The 21,479-nt window shown below is 40.9% G+C and overlaps 1 protein-coding gene across 6 annotated transcripts in view; it reads right to left on the bottom strand.

Annotated features, from left to right (window-relative positions):
* PLD1 (phospholipase D1) overlaps positions 1-21,479 on the bottom strand; it is a 200,104-nt gene that overhangs the window by 33,702 nt on the left and 144,923 nt on the right. For 5 of the 6 annotated variants that reach the window (XR_009351014.1, XM_059163476.1, XM_059163473.1 and 2 more), the window contains 3 exons: positions 15,442-15,552; positions 12,983-13,071; positions 343-456 (listed from right to left, as the gene is read on the bottom strand). Coding sequence is in view for 5 of the 6 variants with exons in the window: in XM_059163476.1 (XP_059019459.1) it covers positions 343-456; positions 12,983-13,071; positions 15,442-15,552 (314 nt within the window). In the remaining variant the exon portion in view is untranslated. The remainder of the gene's footprint in view (positions 1-342; positions 457-12,982; positions 13,072-15,441; positions 15,553-21,479) is intronic. The other variant, XM_059163478.1, reaches the window with a different exon arrangement.

The following is a 21,479-nucleotide window of genomic DNA, read 5'->3' as shown; positions in this document are numbered from 1 at the left end:
ATAGATATATATATATATATATATATATATATATATATCCCTTGTCTCCCTTTATAAGATATATGTATATGTATGCCTTGTGGATAGGCAATGAATATAAAAGAGAGATTTATATTTCAGTTCTTTTTATATTTGCCATGTGTTCTAGGCCCGCCATTTACAATTTTAGGCTCTATTTGAATTTTATCAACTAGTAAACAGGCCAAGATCCAAAAGTAAAAGAAAGCGTTCATCTGTTCACCACTCCCTGAATAGATGTGGAGAAACATTTCCATTCGTTTCACCAGCTTACGTGCGTGACTGATAGAAAGCTGAGAAGAGCCTACTTTAGAGCTTTGGCACCTGTAATTGAAGTGCATGATTGCCTGCAGGGCATTTCCTCCTCCCGTGGAGATGTCGCCTTCAAATCCTGGCAGCAATGGTATCACCACATACACCCGGTATCTCTGGCTTTCCCTACAAAAGTCAGATGCAGAGCCATTCACCAAAAAATGACAGGCAGATCACGTGGTTTCAGAGATTGAGCTAACGGCTTCCTATAATAGATTCTACCCCATTTCAGGGCTTGGACGGTGCTGCTGGATTGGAGGCCAGAAGCTGCTATCCAGGTAACACTTAATAACAACCTAAAAGAAATAAGTTGAACTTAGTAGTAGAATGGGGAACTCTGCTCACTATCTCTCTGCAGCATAATTCTTCCGAGGACAGAATCCACTGTAAGCAACCCATGCTTGGATCCCATGGAAGGTGGGGTGGGGGGTTATAACAAAGTTTTGGAAAAAGATGTCATCGTAATAGTTTTATATCTAACATGTAATAGTTTTATATCCACGAGTGCCTTGCTCAGAGCCCAGCAGTTAATAGTCATCCAGTTAATGATTGTTGAGTCAGTGAGTTCCCACAGCCTAGATCTCAGGGGCTGAAAACATGCTAGGCCCAGTACACTTTCCAATGCAGAAATCATCATTGCTTAGAAATTGCGATTCGGCTCTGAAAACTGGGTCTGCTACAAAAGAATTTCGTATCTGGGCCCTTCAAGAATTCTGAGTGACTGATGATTTTTTAAATCCTCTACACATGAAACCCAACATTTCTTGGCCCCCTATTCCAGTGCACTGAAGACAGCCTTTGAAAGAAAAGCCTTTGAGTAGCCTTTGTTAACGCAATCGTGTAACAAATAGAAGAAGGTGGTGGGGCTACTTACTTTGGTCTCCATTCAGAAAGGTAAGTGTTTGGAGAATTATGTTCAAATGGGTATCACTATTGGGAGGCACAGCTGTTGAAGTCCCTGTCTTTCTTTATAAGCTACACAGGAGGGAGGGAAAGCTGTGAATGACTGTGGTATCTATGTGGTCAAGAAATCTTGTCCATAGATGGGAGCGATCCATGGTCACACAAAGATGCTGCCACTTAAACTCTTCTTATACTTAATTTCTAAGGATTACTTTCTTCTAAACAACTACCTTTCTCTTTCACATGAATATTACTCCTCCTCTCTGAGGGGTCAGATTTCATGAGAGTGTGTCCAAACACCAATGTCTGTATCAGGGCACGTGGCCAGTGAAGTTCAGGGAGGAAATGGCCAGCAACACGAGTATAGAGGCCCGTGAGCCTAACTGCCAGGCTAAGGAACAAGGCGTCTGAATTAGGTTGTTGCAATGGCATGAATTAATCACTAGATGGCAAACATAGTTTGAGTTGGAAAAATGAATTAAAAAAAAAAAAAAAAAAAGTAAACTCTTCCAAGTTCTCTGCCTGATAAGGGTAAGAGGCTCACATTTTTAAATGGTAAACAAGACAGTGGGAAGAGAAGAACAGAAAGAACACCTAAGCTATTTCCCCGTTACCAGCATTTAAAAGCCCAAATGAGTTAAAGCAGATACTTAGAAATGGACACCATCTGGCCTCAACTGCCTTTCCAGAATCGCCTTCCCATAGGATCTTCCCAGACCCACAGCCCAGAGCCAGACTACTGCCCTTTGCTCAGTGGTGTCCCTACCTACCAAGGTAGGTTGGTCATCTGCCCTCTGAGTCTAGAATACCCCCTCCTGCTCACAGAATCCCACTTCCCCTTCCAGGGCAGCTGAAAGGCACCTTCCTTGGTCAAACCATCCTGAATCTTCCAATTAAAACTGGTTTGTTCCTCCCTCTACACTCCCATGGCTCAGGGCAAGCAGGTCTATTCAGCATTCTTTTTGCTTTACACAACAGTAAACACACAGATCTGCTGCCTAGGCTACAGGATAAGCCCTTCTGAAACCCAGGACATATGTCCCCATATCTTTCTACTTTGGGCAGTGCCCCATGGAGGATCCTTGTACACAGTATGCATGCAGTACTGTCTCCTTGGGAGAATGGGGTCAGGTTGGAAGCAGGTTTGTTTCTGGGAAGCCACTGGTAGAGAAGAGATGAAGCTGCAAAAGTTAAAATTAAGTTTCTCTTTAAATTCCATGTTATTTGAATTTTTATTGTGGTACAGTGTAACACAAAATTGGCCATCTTAACCATTTTAAGTGTACCGTTCAGTGGTATTAATTCCATTCATATATTGTGCAACCATCATGATACCTACTTCTACAACTTTTTCATGAGCCTAAAGAGAAACTCCTTGATAGTTAAGCAAAAACACCTATATTTTCCCTCCCTCCAACCCCCGTAACCTCTCATCTACTTTGTGTCTCTGTGAATTCGCCATTCTAGATATTTCATCTAAATCATACAGCATTTGTCCTTTTCGTGTATGACTTATTCCACTTAGAATAATGTCAAGATTCATACATATATCAGAAATTCCTTCCTCCTTGTGGCTGAATAATACTGCATTGTAGGTGTAATCCCCATGTTATTTTATCCAGTCGTCTATTGATGGACAGCTGGGTTGTCTCCACCTTTTGGCCACTGTGAATCACGTTGCAGTGAACGCTGGCGTATGGAACCTCTGTCCCTGTTTGCAGTTCTTCTGGGTGTTTACCCAGGAATGGCACTGCTGGCTCATAGGCTTATTATAGATTTAGCCTTTTGAGGAATCACCAATTAACTTCTATTTCCTATGGGTAATCTATTGCTCAGAGTACAAAATTTAAGAAGTAGAAGATTATATGATGAAAACAAAATTCTCTTTCCTTTGTCCCCAGGCACTGTTTCTCCTCCCTGAGGGCAACTTCTGTTACTTTCCATGTTCCTCCAGAAAGAGTCTATGATTTAAAAATATATATATATATACACATATAGTATATATATATAAGTGTATATATTTTACATATTAAATGTATTTAATATATGAAATATGTTTATAATTGTATACATATATATAATATTAACATATAATATATATTTTTTCTTTTATGGAAATGTTAGAATACTATAAGCACTTTTACAAATGTTATTTTTATCTAAATGTCTGTACCTTGTCCATTTTCTAACAAAGTGATAAAGAATTCCACATCTTTACCATACTATTTAAAGCATTTCTCTATTGATGGGTGTTTAAATTGTTTCTGATTTTTTACTATTTCAAAATACCTGTTTTCTTATGGCTGCTGACCTATGTAAGTCATTTCTTCACAACTGTGAAACATGAACAGCCCTTTGGAGTGATACTGATGGTCTTAAACACCAAGTGTTTGTGATTCTGTTTGTAAAAGATGGTTCCCTTTTAACACTGTTTTAGAAGAGCAGAAATGACCTCAAAACAGAAGCCTCTTATGTAGGATATGGGAAGAATGTCCTATACAGATCTTAATCTTCAGATAAAACATTCTTGCAAATTCAGTCTGTAGGAATCAGAATGTCCACATTTTCTTGTTCTCAGGACTCTGTTCGCTCCATATCGAGGGCTTTGCCTTTTAACAATGCAACAGTTCTTGAATTTCTTGAAAGATGAAATTTTTAAACCGGCCGGCCGGTTAGCAGAAATAGCTTAGATTTCCACTGTTGTAGAAAAAGGAGCTCCTGAATCTCAAACCAGAAAATTGTGGCTGAGTTAAGCCAAGGAAGAGAAAAGTTGGGGGTTGGGGGTGCAGGTGATAGCCATCATTTTAGGGCAAGAACTGGAGCCCCTAGTGGGCAGAATTCTTAATGATTTTTTAAGATTTTATTTATTTATTTGATAGACAGAGATCACACATAGGCAGAGAGGCAGGCAGGGAGAGAGAAGAGAAAGCAGGCTCCCTACTGAGCAAAGAGCCTAATGTGGGGCTCGATCCCAGGACCCTGGGATCATGACCTTAGCTGAAGGCAGAGGCTTTAAACCACTGAGCCACCCAGGTGCCCCAGAATTCTTTATGATTTTAAAAACAAGGTAAGAGCGAGTGGGCTCCAGGCCTTCATCTGCAGGCAATCGCTTCATCCACTGCGGCTCAGAACAATTTTACAAAATTGCTCTCTCAGGCTTTTTGTTAAAGTAAGTTTTCTTTCAGACCTCACAGACTTACAGCAGTGCTGTGTCTAATATCTAAAAATTGGAAATCAATGTCCAATAAAGGGGGATGGTTAATTAAATTATGTTATAGTCACTCAAAGAGTGAGCATTTTGCAGCCATGGAAATGACCACCACTTCCTAGCAAAATGCTGCTGGTACTGTTTTAAAATGGCCCTGATGCGAAGTTACAATTACAAAACAGTTACAGATGTGGCAGGCTGATACTACGAAATATGCAATCACTTTCCTCCTTAAATGCATTCCCTTCCCTCACCCTCTGCCTAGAGATACGAAGCAGGCATTGTTCCCAAGTGGCATGCTCCCAGAGGAACCTGGGCACAAGAGAGCAACTTCTTAGATCTGGGGAACTGGGTAGAGATCCTCTGAGCTGAGTTAAGAGCGTAAAGTCTCTAAGAGAGAGACTCAGTGCAAGGATTCTGGTCTTCACTCTCAAGCAGAATTCCAGGGAGAACAGGACAGACCCCATCACCTTTCAACAGGATAGGATCTGAGTGTGAGACATAATCTTGCTTCCAAAGGAGCCCCCCAGAAAAGTCCAGCAGCCCACATGATGTGGCAACAACAGAGGAGGGAGAAGTGGAGGAAGGGCAGGCCTGACAGGAGAAGGGGGAGGCCCCCATGCCACCGTAAGCCTACGGCAGAACTGGCCCAAGAGAGATCAACAGAGAAGGCTGGAAGTCTCTTCGCAAAGATCCAGGGCCCCTCACCATCCATACCCAGGATGGGGTGCGTCGGGGAGGGGAAGAGAGGAGAGGCTGGGCTGTGCCTGAGTGACAGCATACAGAGCAGAAATAGCAAACAGCAAGAAATGGCTGAATTTGGCCACATTTAAGTGTGGAGGTGACTAGACTAAATTTCCTTCTATTGTATGGAAATGGGATTTGAAATAAAAACTCAGGCGAGCTATAGTAAAAGGAAGTAAGAGACAGCTCAATAGAAAAATATATGTATATTAATATGAACAAAAAAAGGAAGTAAAAAGTGAGTTTTTCGGGTGGTGAGAGTATGGGACCTTTAATATTTTCCTTTTTTGTTATTGCTGAAATGTTGCCTGTATCTTTAAAAACAGCACTAATTCACCATGTAAATGGCCATGGCTGTCCTACACTACCCTCCTCGTTCTTCCCTCGGGAAAACCCTCTCCTCCTTCCCTCCCCTTCCCTCTTCATCATGAAGGGCTGTCGGGAGAAGTGGGGAGGCCTAGAGTGGGGTCTCAGGATCTGGACGCAGGCCCCTGAGGAGCTTGCCCATGCTTCTCTGGTGAGGAGATGCTTTGTTTTTTTGTGTTTTGTTGTTGTTGCTGTTGTTTTTGTTTTTGTTTTGGGGTTTTTTTGTTTTTGTTTTTGTTTTTGTTTTTGAGAATTTGGGATTCATAGAGCATTGCTATAAGCTCCAAGGGTGGGTATAAATCCTATCATTGTAGATTTTGCAGCATGGAACACTGCCAGAACTAAGCAGAACTGTGCTTGGGGCAGAGTGTTCTTGTGGGGAGAGTTCTATACTGTAGTGGTATTGGTTCTTGAGAATTGGATCTGTAGCTTCTCAGTGGTTTGGGACATAACCCATTTTATTTTATGTTTGGCCAATCTTTAAAAGCGCAGTAGCCTTTTTCAGACTTCAGTTTTCCCAGCTGCAAAGGAGGGGGTTGTCTAAACCATGGCTAGTCCTCCAGAAATGCTGGCCCTATTCAGCAGTGACTTTGCCTATCGTCCATGCAGTGTTATAGATGACGGCATGATACATATTGGGCATGCACACTTGTGTCCTTTTTCTGTGGGTTATCTTTTGGAGACACAAGCTCTTAAATGTAAGGATGCTGAAGGTTAGCCCAGCGCATTGAAAACTTCATTCTCGGCTTGATAAGCTATGTCAGGCAAGCTCCCCTGTTGCCCCCAGGTAAGATCCTACAAAATGATTGCTGGCCTCTGCCCTGTGCTACTCTTTCACCTCTCAATCTTCTGAGATCACCATTTCTATAATTTTTGGAATCAAAAGCCATTAAGTGATCTAAATCAAAGGTCCTCCTCCCATAATCTCATGTCATCTCTGCCCCAGGGTAACCCCTTCTCAGGGTGTTTTACAGAGCTTGGAGGTTGGCCCACAAGAAAAAAAATATGAACCCAGCAATTGGCATGCTCAATCTACATGCTTTTTGTTCTTTCTATTATAACCGTAGTTTAAACTTCTTTAAGACAGTGCTTCTGAAACACGCCCAGCGTGTCCTTTCAGCATGGTACACAAATTATAGGATATGGTAATAACAGGAGGCAGATTTTTCTGTAAGCCAAAGAACTTCTTACCTATCAAGCAATTACTTTAAAAAAATAAAATGTTCATCTGATTTCTTCATTTTAAAATTAAAGTTATTTCTCATAGATTTCTGGGAGGCTTGCTATTAAAACGTTTCTACTTCCCCTGAAATGAGGGCCACTTTGTAGCTGAGTGGTACAGGGCACAAGATGAATTTCCTGAAGACGCGGTTTCAGTCTCAGTTCCGCTCATCAGTAGCTGTGTGACTCATGCCAGTTACCTAACCTCTCTGGGCTTCAGGGCCTCATCTGTAGAATGGGAAAAATTAGGCATCCACTTCGTAAGGTAGGTGTGGGAATGAAACAAGGTAGTACATGTTAAGCAGCTCGAATGTGGAAAGACTCAGAAACTAGTTGGTAACATGATTATTCAGTTTATAACCACTGATTTCAATGAGAAAGCCTATACACCATCAGAGAATAATAAAGGAAAATGAATGCTTAAAATTAAAACAAATTAAAGTGAAGCTGAATTCATTTGATGCTACAGAATATCTTCTATTTTATTTTAGAAGGGGGTGGGATGTTTACTGAACCAATAATAAGAAGTCCAAGTATGGATTCCCAGGAGGAGGAGGAGGCAGCTACGGACTTCTGGTAGGACACCCGGGACAGTGTTTTCATATGGTGTCTCTGCTTGTCACAGGATGAACGAGCACCCATGGTAGGCAACCGAAGTAAGTTTTACTTATCCAGCAGTCGCTATTAATAATTTAAACCAAGGCACATTAAACATCTCTTTAACTAAAACACTTGTTTCTATCATAAATATTAATTCTGAAACAGTTGATTTGAGTATTGTGCTTCTTTTTTCCTTTATCCCATTCCCACACCTACCTTACGAAATGGATGCCTAATTTTTCCCATTCTACAGATGAGGCCGTGAAGCCCAGAGAGGTTAGGTAACCAGCGTGAGTCACACAGCTACTGATGAGTGGAACTGAGACTGAAACCACGTCTTCAGGAAATTCAGCTTGTGCCCTGTACCACTCAGCTACAAAGTGGCCCTCATTTCAGGGGAAGTAGAAACGTTTTAATAGCAAGTCTCCCAGAAATCTATGAGAAATAACTTTAATTTTAAAATGAAAAAATCAGATGAACGCTTTATTTATTTTTTTTTAATTTATTCAAATTGACAGTGAGCCACCAGATTTCCAGAAGATGAATTTCCTGGAAATAACCTAATCATTTCTCACATGAACTGATGTGTTATGGTTTTAAAATGCTTTCACATTCATTCATGTGAGCTGGGTAGAACAGGTCTGATTTTCTCTTTTAGCCTGAGAAAACAGTGTCAGAAAGATCAACTGATAGGTTGAAAGGTCACATGCCTGTAGGTAACAGAGTTGAAAAGAACCTGAGTTGCCAGACACCTGGTCCCCAAATAGTTCCGAATACCCCATGCCACCCACTCCTGGGCAAACCGCAAGCACCGGCTGGCACTGTTCTACGGTCAGAGGGAGCAGGAAGAATTTGAGCAATTTTCAAAACTGTGCATTTTTCAATGTAGTTCAGTATTAAAATGTGAAGGCATTAAACCAATGGCCTATTTTCATTGCATGTGTCAACTCTGTTGATAAGAATGCAAAATGGGCTCTCTCACTTCCTGTTTACCAAAGCAGCAGAATTATGTGTGGCAGGTTTCTAGAAGCAGAACTGTTTCATACTCAGAAATCATTTATTCATGGCACACACTGTTTTAAAATTTCTACCTGGATTAGTTGTTTCTCTTTCTCTTGGCTTATACAAACATGGTATAAACCAGATGATCTCTTCTCCCTGGTCTCCAGTCAGATCTGAGTTTTCAAAGACGGGCTTCCAGTGGCTTGAGAGCTGGTCTCAATTCCAGGACAGTTTTCCTTATTAGAGGAGACCTCTGTTTTCTGCATAGATTGCCACAGCAACTCTTGGTTCGCCATAGGATGACCAACGTTCCAAGGCTCTAAGTCATGGATCAGAGTGTGAAGTCTTTGCAAAAACCTGTTTCTGCAAAGCATTATGGCTGTTGAGAAGGAACCAGGAGGAAGCGAGGAAGGCAGAGAACTCACTTCAGGGAACTGGTGTTTCCTGGATTCCAGCACTGGCATAAAAATAAAGTCTCAGCCCAGTCGAGAGAGTTGGCAATTAAAAGACTCTGATCTTTCCAGGGTGGGAGGGACCTGGACGACAGCCTGTGTTCCTTGGTCAGGCCTGGCTGAATGCTGACTGTCATTTCCCTCCGTCTGCTTTGTGTAGATTCTATTCTTTTTCCAACAGCCAAAATTATACTTGTTGCTAGGCATGTGACATTGGCAGGGAAGCTCGGAGTCTCAGAAGAGTGGAGCACAGAAGAGTCGGGGAAGGAAGCAAGGGGGTGAACTTGGGCACGGCACTCCGTGGCCCTCGGGGAAAGGGGGGTGGGCAACATTGCCGGCTGGCGGCAGGATGAGCGCTTTACCCACCTCTCCCTTTCCTAAGAGCACAAGCTCACAGACTTGAAATTATCAAATGAAAACAGAGTTTACTGTTACGATGAACACAGGAGGTGAACAATAATGTGGGGCTAAAGGGAAGGGGGGAAAATGTAAAATATATTTCCAGGATACTGCGTGTATCGATGAAAAATTTTATGTGTGAAATACAGACCCTCTGAAACGTGACTGTCAAAAAAAAAGGGAGATGATGGAGAGATCAGGGCTAAACAACACAGTTCATTTGAAATTCAGTGGACTCATTTCCCATTCTCTACAGAGTAGTCTTGAAATTGCATCTTTAATGTGCTCTCTGAACTTCCACGTGTGAGACACAGTCTGCAGCAGATGCTGGGGCTCCCATGCTATCTCCCCACAGATCCCTTTTCCTTTTAGAAGCAACTCACGGGATCACTGGGAAATGTTCAATCAGAAAATATCTTAAAGTTCCTTCCGGCCCCAAAATAGTATGATTTCAGAAGAAGTCCAGATTTTTAAAGACAAATTAGGATGCTAAGGAAAAATGTTCTTTCAGACTTCCAAACCCTTTAAAAACAAGTATTACAGGTACTTATTAATGTATATACTACAGGGAACTAATAACTTGGATGAGTAAAACTGAGATTCATCCTATTCTCCTTATTAGCTGATCATGGTCACCACATTCCTCATTTGCCGCAGCCCAGTGAGCTCATCTGTCTGCTTATTGGATTTCTGCAACTCATTTCAATTTCATGAAAAAAAAAATACTTTTTTGTCAAATGTGCTTTACAGATAAAGTGGATACTCCTGCATCAATGAAATGCAAGAGCTGACAGATAATTTAATTTCGTAAATTAGACTGGCATGATGCAAGAAACCTTTGCGTGTATGTGTTATATTTAACTGTAAACAGGACTGTTTTTAAGTCATCTTGGAAACAGATCCCATGCTTACTTTCTTGAAAGAAGTATGTGAGAGGGCAAAAGATAGAGGTCACCTGGAGAAAGCACAGATCGCTATTAATATTTAGGACCACGCACGCTGTTCTCGTTGAGTACTGAGCAGTCTCGGCCATGCCCTGGAGTTACCGGTGGACCATTATGAAACACAAGTGCCTGGGCCCCACTCCAGGAAATTCTGACTCAGCAAGTCTGGATCAAGTCCAGCTCTCTGGATTTTTGTAAAAGTCCAATGGTGAGGGGTGCCTGGGTGGCTCATTTGGTTGAACATCTGACTCTTGATTCTGATTCGGGTCATGATCTCAGGGTCATGAGATTGAGCTCTGAGTCAGGCTCTACACTGGGCATGGAGCCTGTTTAAGATTCTCCCTGCACCCTTTCTTTAACATAATAAATATTAAAAAAAAAAAAAAAAGTCCAGTGGTGATTTTGATGTGTAGTAAAGGGGCAAGATCTACTGTATACCTTGCAGGATGTGGTGGGTAATGTGACGTGCTACCTAAGTGCCCTGACCATGGGCTCAACTACTGCGTGTGTTGCCTGCTGACTACTCACAGTGACGTCCTTCTCTAGGAATTGCCCTCCTTGCCCTCACTCAAGGTCATGCTTATTTCCTCACGTCAGCCTGTACCTGATGACTGGTTGTGGGGGGACAACAAAGGCCCAACCCACTTGCTCCAAACTGTGGCAACCCTGCAGGGGTCTTAAATCCTACCTGTCAATGAACTCAAGTCATGCGGTATGGGGAGAGGCACTGGGTTGGAAGTCCGAAGGCTCGGGCTCAAAGCCATTTTTGCCTATTGTTGTTAGTGGCTTAGTCGAGTGACATCGCCTCTCGAATCTAACATTTGTCTCCACAAATGGGGACAGCAACGATAATAACGATAATAATAACAGTAACTATCACAACTACTTGTGAAGGTTCAGTAAGAGTCTCAAAACTACTGATCATAAAAAATACTGGTAGTTACTGTTGTAAAATGTTCTTAGTTCTAAAAATCCCCACTATTATGTGTAAAAAAAAAAGATACTAAAGTGCCACGTGATGCTGGAAGTAAAATGGTATTTAAATCCCCAAATGTGTATGTACTTAACATTCCCCACTGCATGTATTCAAGGAATTTAAAAGGTAATGGTGTTGTTTATTTTGTTGCCTTTACACAGAGCCAAAAGCAGCCATGAAAAGAAGTAGTCTGGACGGAAGACAATTCAGTGGAGAAAGAACAGCCTTTTCAACAAAGGCCACTACCTCACACCATGTATGACAAATAACTCAAGATGACTCAAAGACCTAAATGCAAGGACTCAAACTATAAAATTCTTAGGAAAAAAGAAGTGTAAATCTTCATAATCTTGGATTAGGCAGTGATTTTGTGGCTATGGCACCAAAGCTTAAGCAATAAAAGAGAAAACAGATAAACTGGACTTTACCAAAATTAAAAAAAACTTTTGTGTTTCAAAAGATACTATGAAGAAAGTATTAAAGAAAGAAAGTATTAAAGAAAACACCCTGAATAGGAGAAAATATTTGTAAGTCATAACTCTGATATAATATTTGTATCCAAACTATATAAAGAGCTCTTACAACTCAACAATAAAAAGCCTAATTAAAAACGGGCAAGAAATGTGAATATGTATTTCTCCAGAGATATAATACATGAAATGGCCAATAAATAAACAAACAAAAATGCTCAACATCATTAGTAATGATGGAAATTCAAGTCCAAACCACAATGAGATATCATTTCAAACCCATTAGGATGGCTATAATCCAAAAGAGATAATAGTAAGTATTCACAATGATACAGAGAAATTGGAGCCCTCATACATTAAAGGAATATAAAATAGCGTAGCTGGTTTTGAAAACCTTCTGGCAGCTTTTCAAAATGTTAAACATAGAATTACCATATAACTCTGCAATTCTACCTCCAGAGTAATAAAACTATGTCTGCATAAAAACTAACACAGAGTATTTATAGCAGCATCAATCATAATAGCCAAACACTGGAAATATCCCAAACATCTACCAACTGATGAATGTGTTAGGAGAATATAGTATACCCAGGAAATGGAATATTACCTGGTAATAAATATAAATGAAATACTGTTAACATCCTATAACATAGGCAAGTCTTAGAAACATTAAGTCAAAGAAGTCAGTCACAAAAGACGACATATTGTATGCTTCCACTTATATTAAATGCCCAGACTAGGCAAATCTATAGGGAAAGAAAGTAGATTTGTGGTTGCAAGAGGATAAAATAAGAAGTAGATAGTGACTGTTAATAGACACAGGGTTTCTTTCTAGGGTGATGAAAATGTTCTATAACTGACTACGGTTCAGTTGCACAACTCTGTGAATATGCTAGAAGTCATTGAATTGTATACTTTAAGTGGCTGGATTGTATGGTATGTGAATTATATTTTAATAATGTTGTTATTAAAAAATAATCCCATGCGCTGAAGAAACAAGACAGGATAACAAGCATTTAAATATAACCCATGGAAAAATACGATGACTGTTTTGCTTTGATTTTTAAGTGAACACAGTTCACTGTCTGCCACTAAATAAATCAAATCACAACTCCAATGGCGTGGGAAAGAGACTGGCCAGGAAAAAATGACTATGCCCTGGAAAAATTCCGATTGCTTAAAAAATGGACTCAAAACGCTCAGCAACTGAAATCAGATTGAAGGAACCGATAATCTACTGCTAGCTGAACCCAATTTATGCCTGCTAGGAAAAGACAGTATTATAACACGGGCTTTCCAAAGTCATTTTAGCAGTAAATGCAAGAACATTTGCAGTAACCACTCCTACCCAAATGCCAAACCGTTACCTGTGAGCTTTCAGTATCCTCTGTGCAATGGCATCACCAATCTTGTTGAACACAACTTTGTCATCAGCACAACTTATGAAAAACTGGTTCTATGAGAAAGAGAGTGACCATGTAAGTCTTTCTTATCTTAGTGGCATATAGTATATATATGGAAAATGTGCTCTATAACACTACACTGATATTTTTAAAAAAAACGTTTCACAAAGCCTACGTGTTCTTATTACTAAAATCATTTATGAAAGCAAATAACAGAATAAAAGAAGCTTCATCTCACTCTGTGCCTCACACATTTCAAGGTAATGTCACATGTCATATCTCAGTCCAGTGGGAAGCTATGCTATTATTTCATCATGTGAGTTCTTTGTAGCTGACATCTTTAGGAAGGTAGAACATTCCAAATTTATCAGCAGAGACCCTAGGTTTATAAATTCACATGTTGTGTAAATGCTCATGATTTCAAGTCCTATACTGGTGAACCCTTCTGTGTCATGCTAAATTTACCTTTCTAATGGAGTAGATGGCAGAATCCTGGTCTAATATTCCCCACCCATTCTCTGTCATCTCCTAGAATGTGCTTTTGCCTTGTCTCATTCGTTCAGGTCACTAATTATTTCTGAATTTCTATTTAAGTAGCTTCAAATCAACTTCACAAGTATGTTTCATATATATAAATAAGCCAAGAAACTGGAAAAAATGTTTTTCTTTTTTTCTTTAGGTAACCTTCACTCTTCATTGACTTCTGAAACGCTATTTAAAACTCTTACTAAAGAACCCGGGTGCAACGTTATTATCATAATGGTATAAAAGATTTAGCTGCTGCATAAAAGAATGCTAGTAATTAGGTACAAATATGATCACTATTACATACTTCCATACATTGTTATAATACACCTGTAATTTATAAGTACAATCATCATAATCTTCCCTAATCATCCTAAAGAGACATAGAAGCAATGACTCAAACTGTGATTATCATCCTTTTGCCACATCATCATTTTTACGAGTTTACATGTTTTTATACTTAAGCACATAAATCTTTAAACTGCCTCCATTAGACAACCTTATAGGAGATACTGCTTGGGAACTCATCTGAGAACATGTCTTCCCTTCAGGCATCCAACAATAAACATTTCAGTGGCAACCAAACCATGTTTGTTTTCTGTATTCGTATTACAGAGAAGCTTCACATTCCTCAGCAGCTGCGAACACTCACAGGCCATGTGGCATGGCCCGTTCTCCTCTTTTGGGGTGAGCAGGTTAGGTAGGTGCCAACCACGTGGCTCAGCTAGAGGCGGAAGAGCTAGGTCCGTGCCCACAGCCACGTGTATCCACATGGCATTCCAGAGCTCACTTAGGACTGTGGTAGCACTAATAAGGCAGGCTGACTTAATGCTACTAAAAAGAGATGAAGCAAAAGGACTGTGGGTAATGGATGGGGCAGCGGTTGACATTGTCTATTGTGATGGTATAACTGATGAAATTATAATACTAATTGTATTAGTACTGCAATGCTCGAGGCTTTGATAGAGTTCTTTTCCTGTTGTGTTGTTCCACCCAGGATACCATATTGCATTTGCCTGCTCATTTTTTAAAATCAGCTTTTCTTTCTCCAGGCCTGTGAAAGAAACAAAGCTCTAATTCTTTCCTACTTGCCCTTCATGATTAGTCACCGTGTGGAGGGGGAGAGAGGAAGGAACTTAGGGCTAGGATGGTTTCTCTAGGAAACCCATTTCCCTCCGTACATTTAAAAAAAGTCAGTGGGAAAGACAAGATGAAAATAAAAAAGGGAGTTGTGCTCTGATTTATTTTTACATTACCGTGACTGTGACTTCTGATTTTTTTTTCAGGATTTTTCACGTGCTCTGAACTAGGTTTGTATCTACTTTGAAGTGCAGTTAAGGTTCCCAGACTAAACTCAATGTCCCTAGGTTTTCTCCTCTTCTCTGAACACAAACTCTGGGATCTGATTATGCTTTAAAATGAACAATGGCTCATACAGGATTGAAGAAGGTGGAACTTGCCCTCAGTGTTCTCCTGTCATCTTTTTCCAGGCTGCTTTCCCTGCATGCTCCCTATTCCAATACTGCCAAACCGGTGGCATCCAATTTAAGCAGCTTACCCTTGTGTGCTCTCCTGACACAGTACCCGCCTCCCACTTTGACCCTCCAACTCAAGACAAAAACGAACTCGTCTGTCTTGTATTTCCGGCTAATAATATTATAGTGAGTTGACACACTTTAATAACAAGAACTTGGGGGACTACTGCTAGAGTCCCAAGTTGATGAAAAATGCAAAGTACATGTTAGGTATGCTGGGGACGTAAAAATTCAGGTGACTCGAACTACCATCTCAACATATGCCAATTAATGTAGCAGATCCGAGTCTGGGGACCCTGCAGTCTCTGTAAGCTGTTTATGGGAAGGCAGGCTGTCCCACTAGTTCACATGAGCGGGACTTACCTCTATATAGATATAGTGCTTGCTGTTCTCTATCACGTGGATGTAGGCAGCGTGGATGGACTCTTCGTGGTACTTTATTCCGGCCGACCAATCAGCAGCAGAGCGCAGCAACTGCAAGGCAGCAATCGGAAATGGAAGTGAGCGAACGGCTGAGAGGATGCCACGTATTCATCAAACGAAATCAATCCTTTTTTGTCTACACTACCGAATGAATATATCCTCCTCCACCCACGACTGCTTTCATTCAAAACTGGGAACCATAAAGTGTAGTTTCTACAGAGTATTTCGGAAGTACCTCTTCCAGTGGCTATGCTAGTGGCTAGGGCAACCGCTGGTGTTCTACTTCCATGATGGTTCCACAATTACACCGGAATGCCCATTGTTCTGGGGACTTTAGTAATAGGACCACTTTTACACTCCAAATTGTCCCATTTTGAACTATACGATAGGGTCACCCTAGCTCTGACTATGTGCTGATTCCTTTTATCCCAAATAATACTGTTCAGATTAATACATTTTAAAACACAAATAGGTTCATTTAGATATATAACCTTGACTTTGCCATTAATCAGCTGATTCTTGGGTATCTCCTTACTGCTCAGTTTTCTCATCTGCCTCCCCCATTCAGACCCTCACCTGCTCCCACCTGGATTTCATGTAGACCCTCCAGCTCAGATACCCGAGTATATGTTAAGTACACTCATACTTAGCAAGACTGCCTAGTTCAAAGCTTAATCCAGCCCCTCAGTAACTTTGATCTTGGTCAAGTTTCTCAACCTCCTGGTGCCTCAGATTTCTGATCTATTAAATTGAATATTTTATAGGGTGCCTCAGATTTCTGTTCTATTAAACTGAATATCTACTTTATAGGATTTTAGGGAGATTAGATGAATTGCCAGGAAGCATGCAGGAGGCCTACCACCTGGCAAGTGGTATGTAAGTGTTTGCTATTATTAATGAAAACATTAGAGGATGCATTTGAGCCGCAGCACACTGGGTCAGAGCTGCTGCAAAGAGTGTGGCTGTGCCTAGGATGGTGGACCAGAGGACATACAAGCCTTTCAAACTAAGAACCACTGTTCGTCCCTTTTTCCGGTATTCTATGACTGCAGTAGACAGCAGAGATTAGGTGCTCAGTAAATATTTATTAATTGATTTTCCTTAAGTAATGGCATGACATTGCAGAAGAATCACTGTAAAAATAGATTTGCGATTCCTGATTTGAAATGAATATGAAAGTGTCTTTCATGAGGGCAACTGAAATTAAAAACAAAAGAATGGCTCCACATTATTAGGAATCTGTAAAGTGATCTAGTATGTAACTGGTTTTACGTCTGTGTTCATATATATATATATATGTGTATATATATATATATGAAAGAGCCCATAACATTCTTGATCTAATCAATAACTTTAAAAGTTGCATCTCTAACACTCCAGAAGTTCGAATTAGTACTTACTAACATCATTGAGTTAATCCTCAAAATCTTACTCTGTAGTATGAAGTATTCATTACAAAATAACTTCCTTCAAAACACTTATTTAATTTTATCAGATGAATATGTGCTATTGGAAAGTTTTAATTATGAGCAGCAATAGTCAAATATCTCAAAAGAAAACTCACAAGGAAAACAAATAAATATGATCCACACTGGGAAAATACCCTGATTTCATGTAATCTCTAAGGAACTGCATTATTGTCCATCAGTAGAAATGATGTTTGTTGTTCTGAGCAAATGAAAGTTTCAGCTGCTAGTCCTCTCAAATTTAAGTTGAATTTGGTGCCAAGGGGCATAGCCCTGAAAATGTAGGCTACCTCGAGAAGGTTCTTATCCTCTGCTACACAAACTATCAGGTTCTACGGAACTCTGGAAACAACGTATAAAATGGAAACCTATGCTGCCCAGATAGGAACTCTGGTTCAGCTCTGCCCTTACTAGCTCTTTCACTTTCAACAAGTCATTTTAATATCAGGGAGGCTTGATTTCCACCACTGTACAACTGAGATCCCTCTCTCTCTCACAAAGACACACAAACACTCAGACATGCGCATGCACCATAGCTGCTGGGTGAAGAAATAAATCACCTAACACCCACAGAACTATGGTATGGGGCACGTGGTAGATATTGGATGTATAGGATTAGAGGTGAAGTTTATATACCACCTTTAGTGGTCATTTCTCAGTGCTCCCCTCAAAAAGAAACATGCTTTCCTTTCTCACTCTCCAAATTTGCCCAGATTCAAAGATTTAATAAGCTCATTAACATAAGATATAAATGAGGAGTGCCAAATAGATTTCAAGTCTAATCATTCTGAAGTAGTTTCCGGAACAGCTATGCAAAAAAGAGACTCCTTGGAACAAGACACACTGGGGAGGAAAGCTAAGTTTGATGGCGGACAGCTCCATGAAGGGAAAGCAGGCAAGTCACGCATTCGCCATCTTTCCTATGAAAGATACTGGTAAATGCTTCCCTTTTAAGAATTAAGTCAATTTATAAGCCAAAAGAAGAACCTGAGGGAGAGCATAAGCAGTATGGGGTGGGGGAAACCTGATACCCATTAAACCAGAGCATGTGGGAGGTTGTCCCCCTCCTGGGGTGGGGGTCAGCATTATCAATCCCATTGTCTGAGTCCAAACTCTAAAGTCATCATTTTGTATTCAATCTGAACATATCTATTAAGTAATAGAGAAAAAAAAATAACTTGGTATTACTCTGCATTTACTATTATTCTAATTAGTTAAAATCTATCTCCATAAGAAAAGCTAAAAATACAGATTTCCCTTTGGTCTGCCTCTACCCTGAACCAGAGACTCTGAGGGGATATACAGATGAACTCAACTACTTTATGTGCTTCACGATCTCGAAAGTTTGTAAACAGCCAAAAAGGTCAAACCCATTATGACTGACTCCATTCTATTTTTTTTTTTAAGATTTATTTATTTATTTGACAGAAATCACAAGTAGACAGAGAGGCAGGCAGAGAGAGAGGAAGGGAAGCAGCTCCCTGCTGAGCAGAGAGCCCGATGCGGGACTCGATTCCATGACCCTGAGATCATGACCTGAGCGGAAGGCAGCAGCTTAACCCACTGAGCCACCCAGGTGCCCCTCCATTCTATTTTAAATTTAAGATTTACTCTCTCCTTTTTCTTAACTGGTCCAACCAACTTATCCTGCATTTCTGTTTTAAACCCGTGGAACTCAGACAAGCCTCAAACCCTTGCTTACATGTGCAGAAATGGGCCTTATACGGAGAATCAAATCTAACCCTCACTTTTCAAACCTCAAGTCTGAATACACAATTTTAAAGCATATAAAAAGACCATGTTTCTAATTTTATGTTTTAGTCTCTAAACTCTAACTAGAACCAGTCATTTTCTTTTGTACCCTGTCCTATTTTTTAACCTAAAAGATAGGCTTCTCAAGCAAAATAGGTGAAGGGGATTAAGAGGTCAAACTTCCAGTTATAAAATAAATAAGTCACAGAGATGGCATAGTGGATAGAGTCAGTGATACTGTGATAATGTTGTATAGTGACAGACAGTGGTCACACTTACCATGGTAAGCACGGAGTCATGTACAGAATGGCTGAATTGTTTCATAAAAATAGATGGCAACATAGACAAAGAGCCAGAGAGAAAGGTAACCTTTTCTTTTACCACAAGGCCTGATCCCCTTATATACAGTGGGCCCAAGCTGAATATATGGATTGAAATTCAGAAATCTCTTCTTGAAGGAAAACTCTCAAAACTTTCTTAGAATTTGTCCCAAGTTGCTTTTCTCTTACTGTAATGCTTTCCTTTCCTATAAAATTCAGCATATATCTTAATTTCTTTCTATTTCCCCAAACTCCCAAGTCAGTCATGGACCAGAGACTGTTAGGACAAGAGCCATTTATATGTCTCTCAAGCAGAAGCTGGCTTCCATGGAGACAGCTCACCAGTGGCACGGGTCAGGAGACAAGGGAAGCACTCAGACTGTTGAGCCTTATTCTTCCAGTCTGTACTGAGGAGAAAAGCAGGCCAGGAACACCAAAGAATGAACTTTGTTCAAGAATTCACCTCATACTATCAAGCCGTTCCTTTTAATAACCACTTTTGTCCACTGAGGGTCATCCATTCACCACGCAACATGGGATGATCCTTTCACCTGAACAATAGGGAAGAGTGGAGCTTGAGGCTGAAGACAAACTTTTGAAGAGAAAAACTTAAGTGGAGAGAAGTCCTAGGAAGAAAGGTGTAGATGTGGGCTCTGGGAAGCCAGAAAGAAAAAAGAAGAGAGTTGCTCAGGGTGGGGGGCACTTGGGGTAAGAAAAGAGGATCCTATATGGCAAGGTCGACATGCAGCTTTGCCTTGCGGGACCCGTTGGCCATTACCACCAGCCAGACCTCAGCGGAAACAGCCTCTGCCTTGTGGGGCCAGACCACTCGGCACCCAGCCTCAACCTTACCGTGCCTCCCTAGCCTATTTTAACATCCCAAAGTCTTGCTTTCCTCCTCTGTGAAAATAAGAGGCCACACAGGAGTCCAATTCCGGGACTGGTGAACACTGAATGAGACAATCCACAAAACGCTCAGTGCAGTGCTGGGCAGGGGGTGAACACTCCCTGTTCCTGGGTCTTCTCCCTCCAAGAACCACGGCAAAAAGAACAGAAGTGCTCCCGCATGGAGACCTGGTCCCTAAATGGGAAACAACCCCCATAGTAGGAAGCTGCCTTAGAGGTTAGTGAAGTGGCTTTCTTTTACCCCTCCCTGACTTCTTTACAACACAGAACGTGACAGTCCTTTGAAATCTACAATGATTCCTACGTTGACATCCTACAGAGAGTCATGTGGCCATTTTCCCTGAGTGTAGGAACAAGTTTTTCCACTAATATAATTCGGATGTCATTCACACTGACCTGTATAGTTTCTTTTCTGTTCAAAAAAAAATTTTTTTTTTTTAACAGAGATCAAAGACATAAGTCCAGCAGAATCATTTCCCTCCATTTGGCAGGACTTCTCAGCAATGACGGTCTAAGGGTTGACTTTTCTACAATAAGCTGCGCGATTTAATCAAGAGGATTGTTCCCGATACTGAGTCTGTATTGATGCTATTTGGCATCAGACATTGTCTTTTACCTTGATAGACCTGCTGAGTGTCCTCTGTCTTGATAACCATGATAGCCCTTGGACATCCGGATTGTTCTTTTTCGGGAGAAAGCAAGTTCTTTTACTTACTGTCTGTGCATGAGTGGTTTCAGAGCCATCTTTCCTCTACCCTTGGGCCCCAAGCCTTTACCCTGCTTTGTCTCCTCTAAATGTTCTTGGTAGGCTTCTTAGAATGCCCAGCTCCGAGGCGAAACACCCAAGAATATTTTAAGTGTCTGCGGAAGTTGCTGAAGTCAGCTTTCAGGTTCAGATGACCTTTTTTTTTTTTTTTTTTTTTAAGATTTTATTTATTTATTTGACAGACAGAGATCACAAGTAGGCAGAGAGGCAGGCAGAGAGAGAGGAGGAAGCAGGCTCTCTGCTGAGCAGAGAGCCCGATGTGGGACTCGATCCCAGGACCCTGAGATCATGACCTGAGCCGAAGGCAGCGGCTTAACCCACTGAGCCACCCAGGCGCCCAAGATGACCTTTTTTTTAGGAGCAGAAATTCGTGTTGGTGGGGGCAGCCTCTGTTCTCCCTGCCCTGGCTCTGTTCTCCCTCACCAGTCACCCTGGCTGCTGGTGACAAGCCTTCTGCGACCGCTGTGCATCACAGCTGGTGTGGGATTACCAAGGACGACTGGACCCAATGTTTTTGTGTTAAAAGAATTACATCATTGGGTTCCTTTTTGCAAATAAAAGAACATGAATCTTACAGACTATCTACTTTATCATGTCAAATGTTCTTTCTCTCCTTTTCAATAAATATATAGCATAAAGATTTTTGGATCCAGAACTACCCTTGTGACCCATCAACAAAAATGTCCACTGCTTTGTTCCAAACTCTTGAAAACACTCGGGAAAGCTTGAGAACTGAAGCTAATACTGACATAATCCAAGGGCTGTTGG

The sequence above is a fragment of the Mustela lutreola genome, chromosome 2, assembly GCF_030435805.1.
Source record: "Mustela lutreola isolate mMusLut2 chromosome 2, mMusLut2.pri, whole genome shotgun sequence".
NCBI classification, from domain to species: Eukaryota; Metazoa; Chordata; class Mammalia; order Carnivora; family Mustelidae; genus Mustela; species Mustela lutreola.
This window is presented reverse-complemented; position numbering and strand designations above follow the sequence as displayed.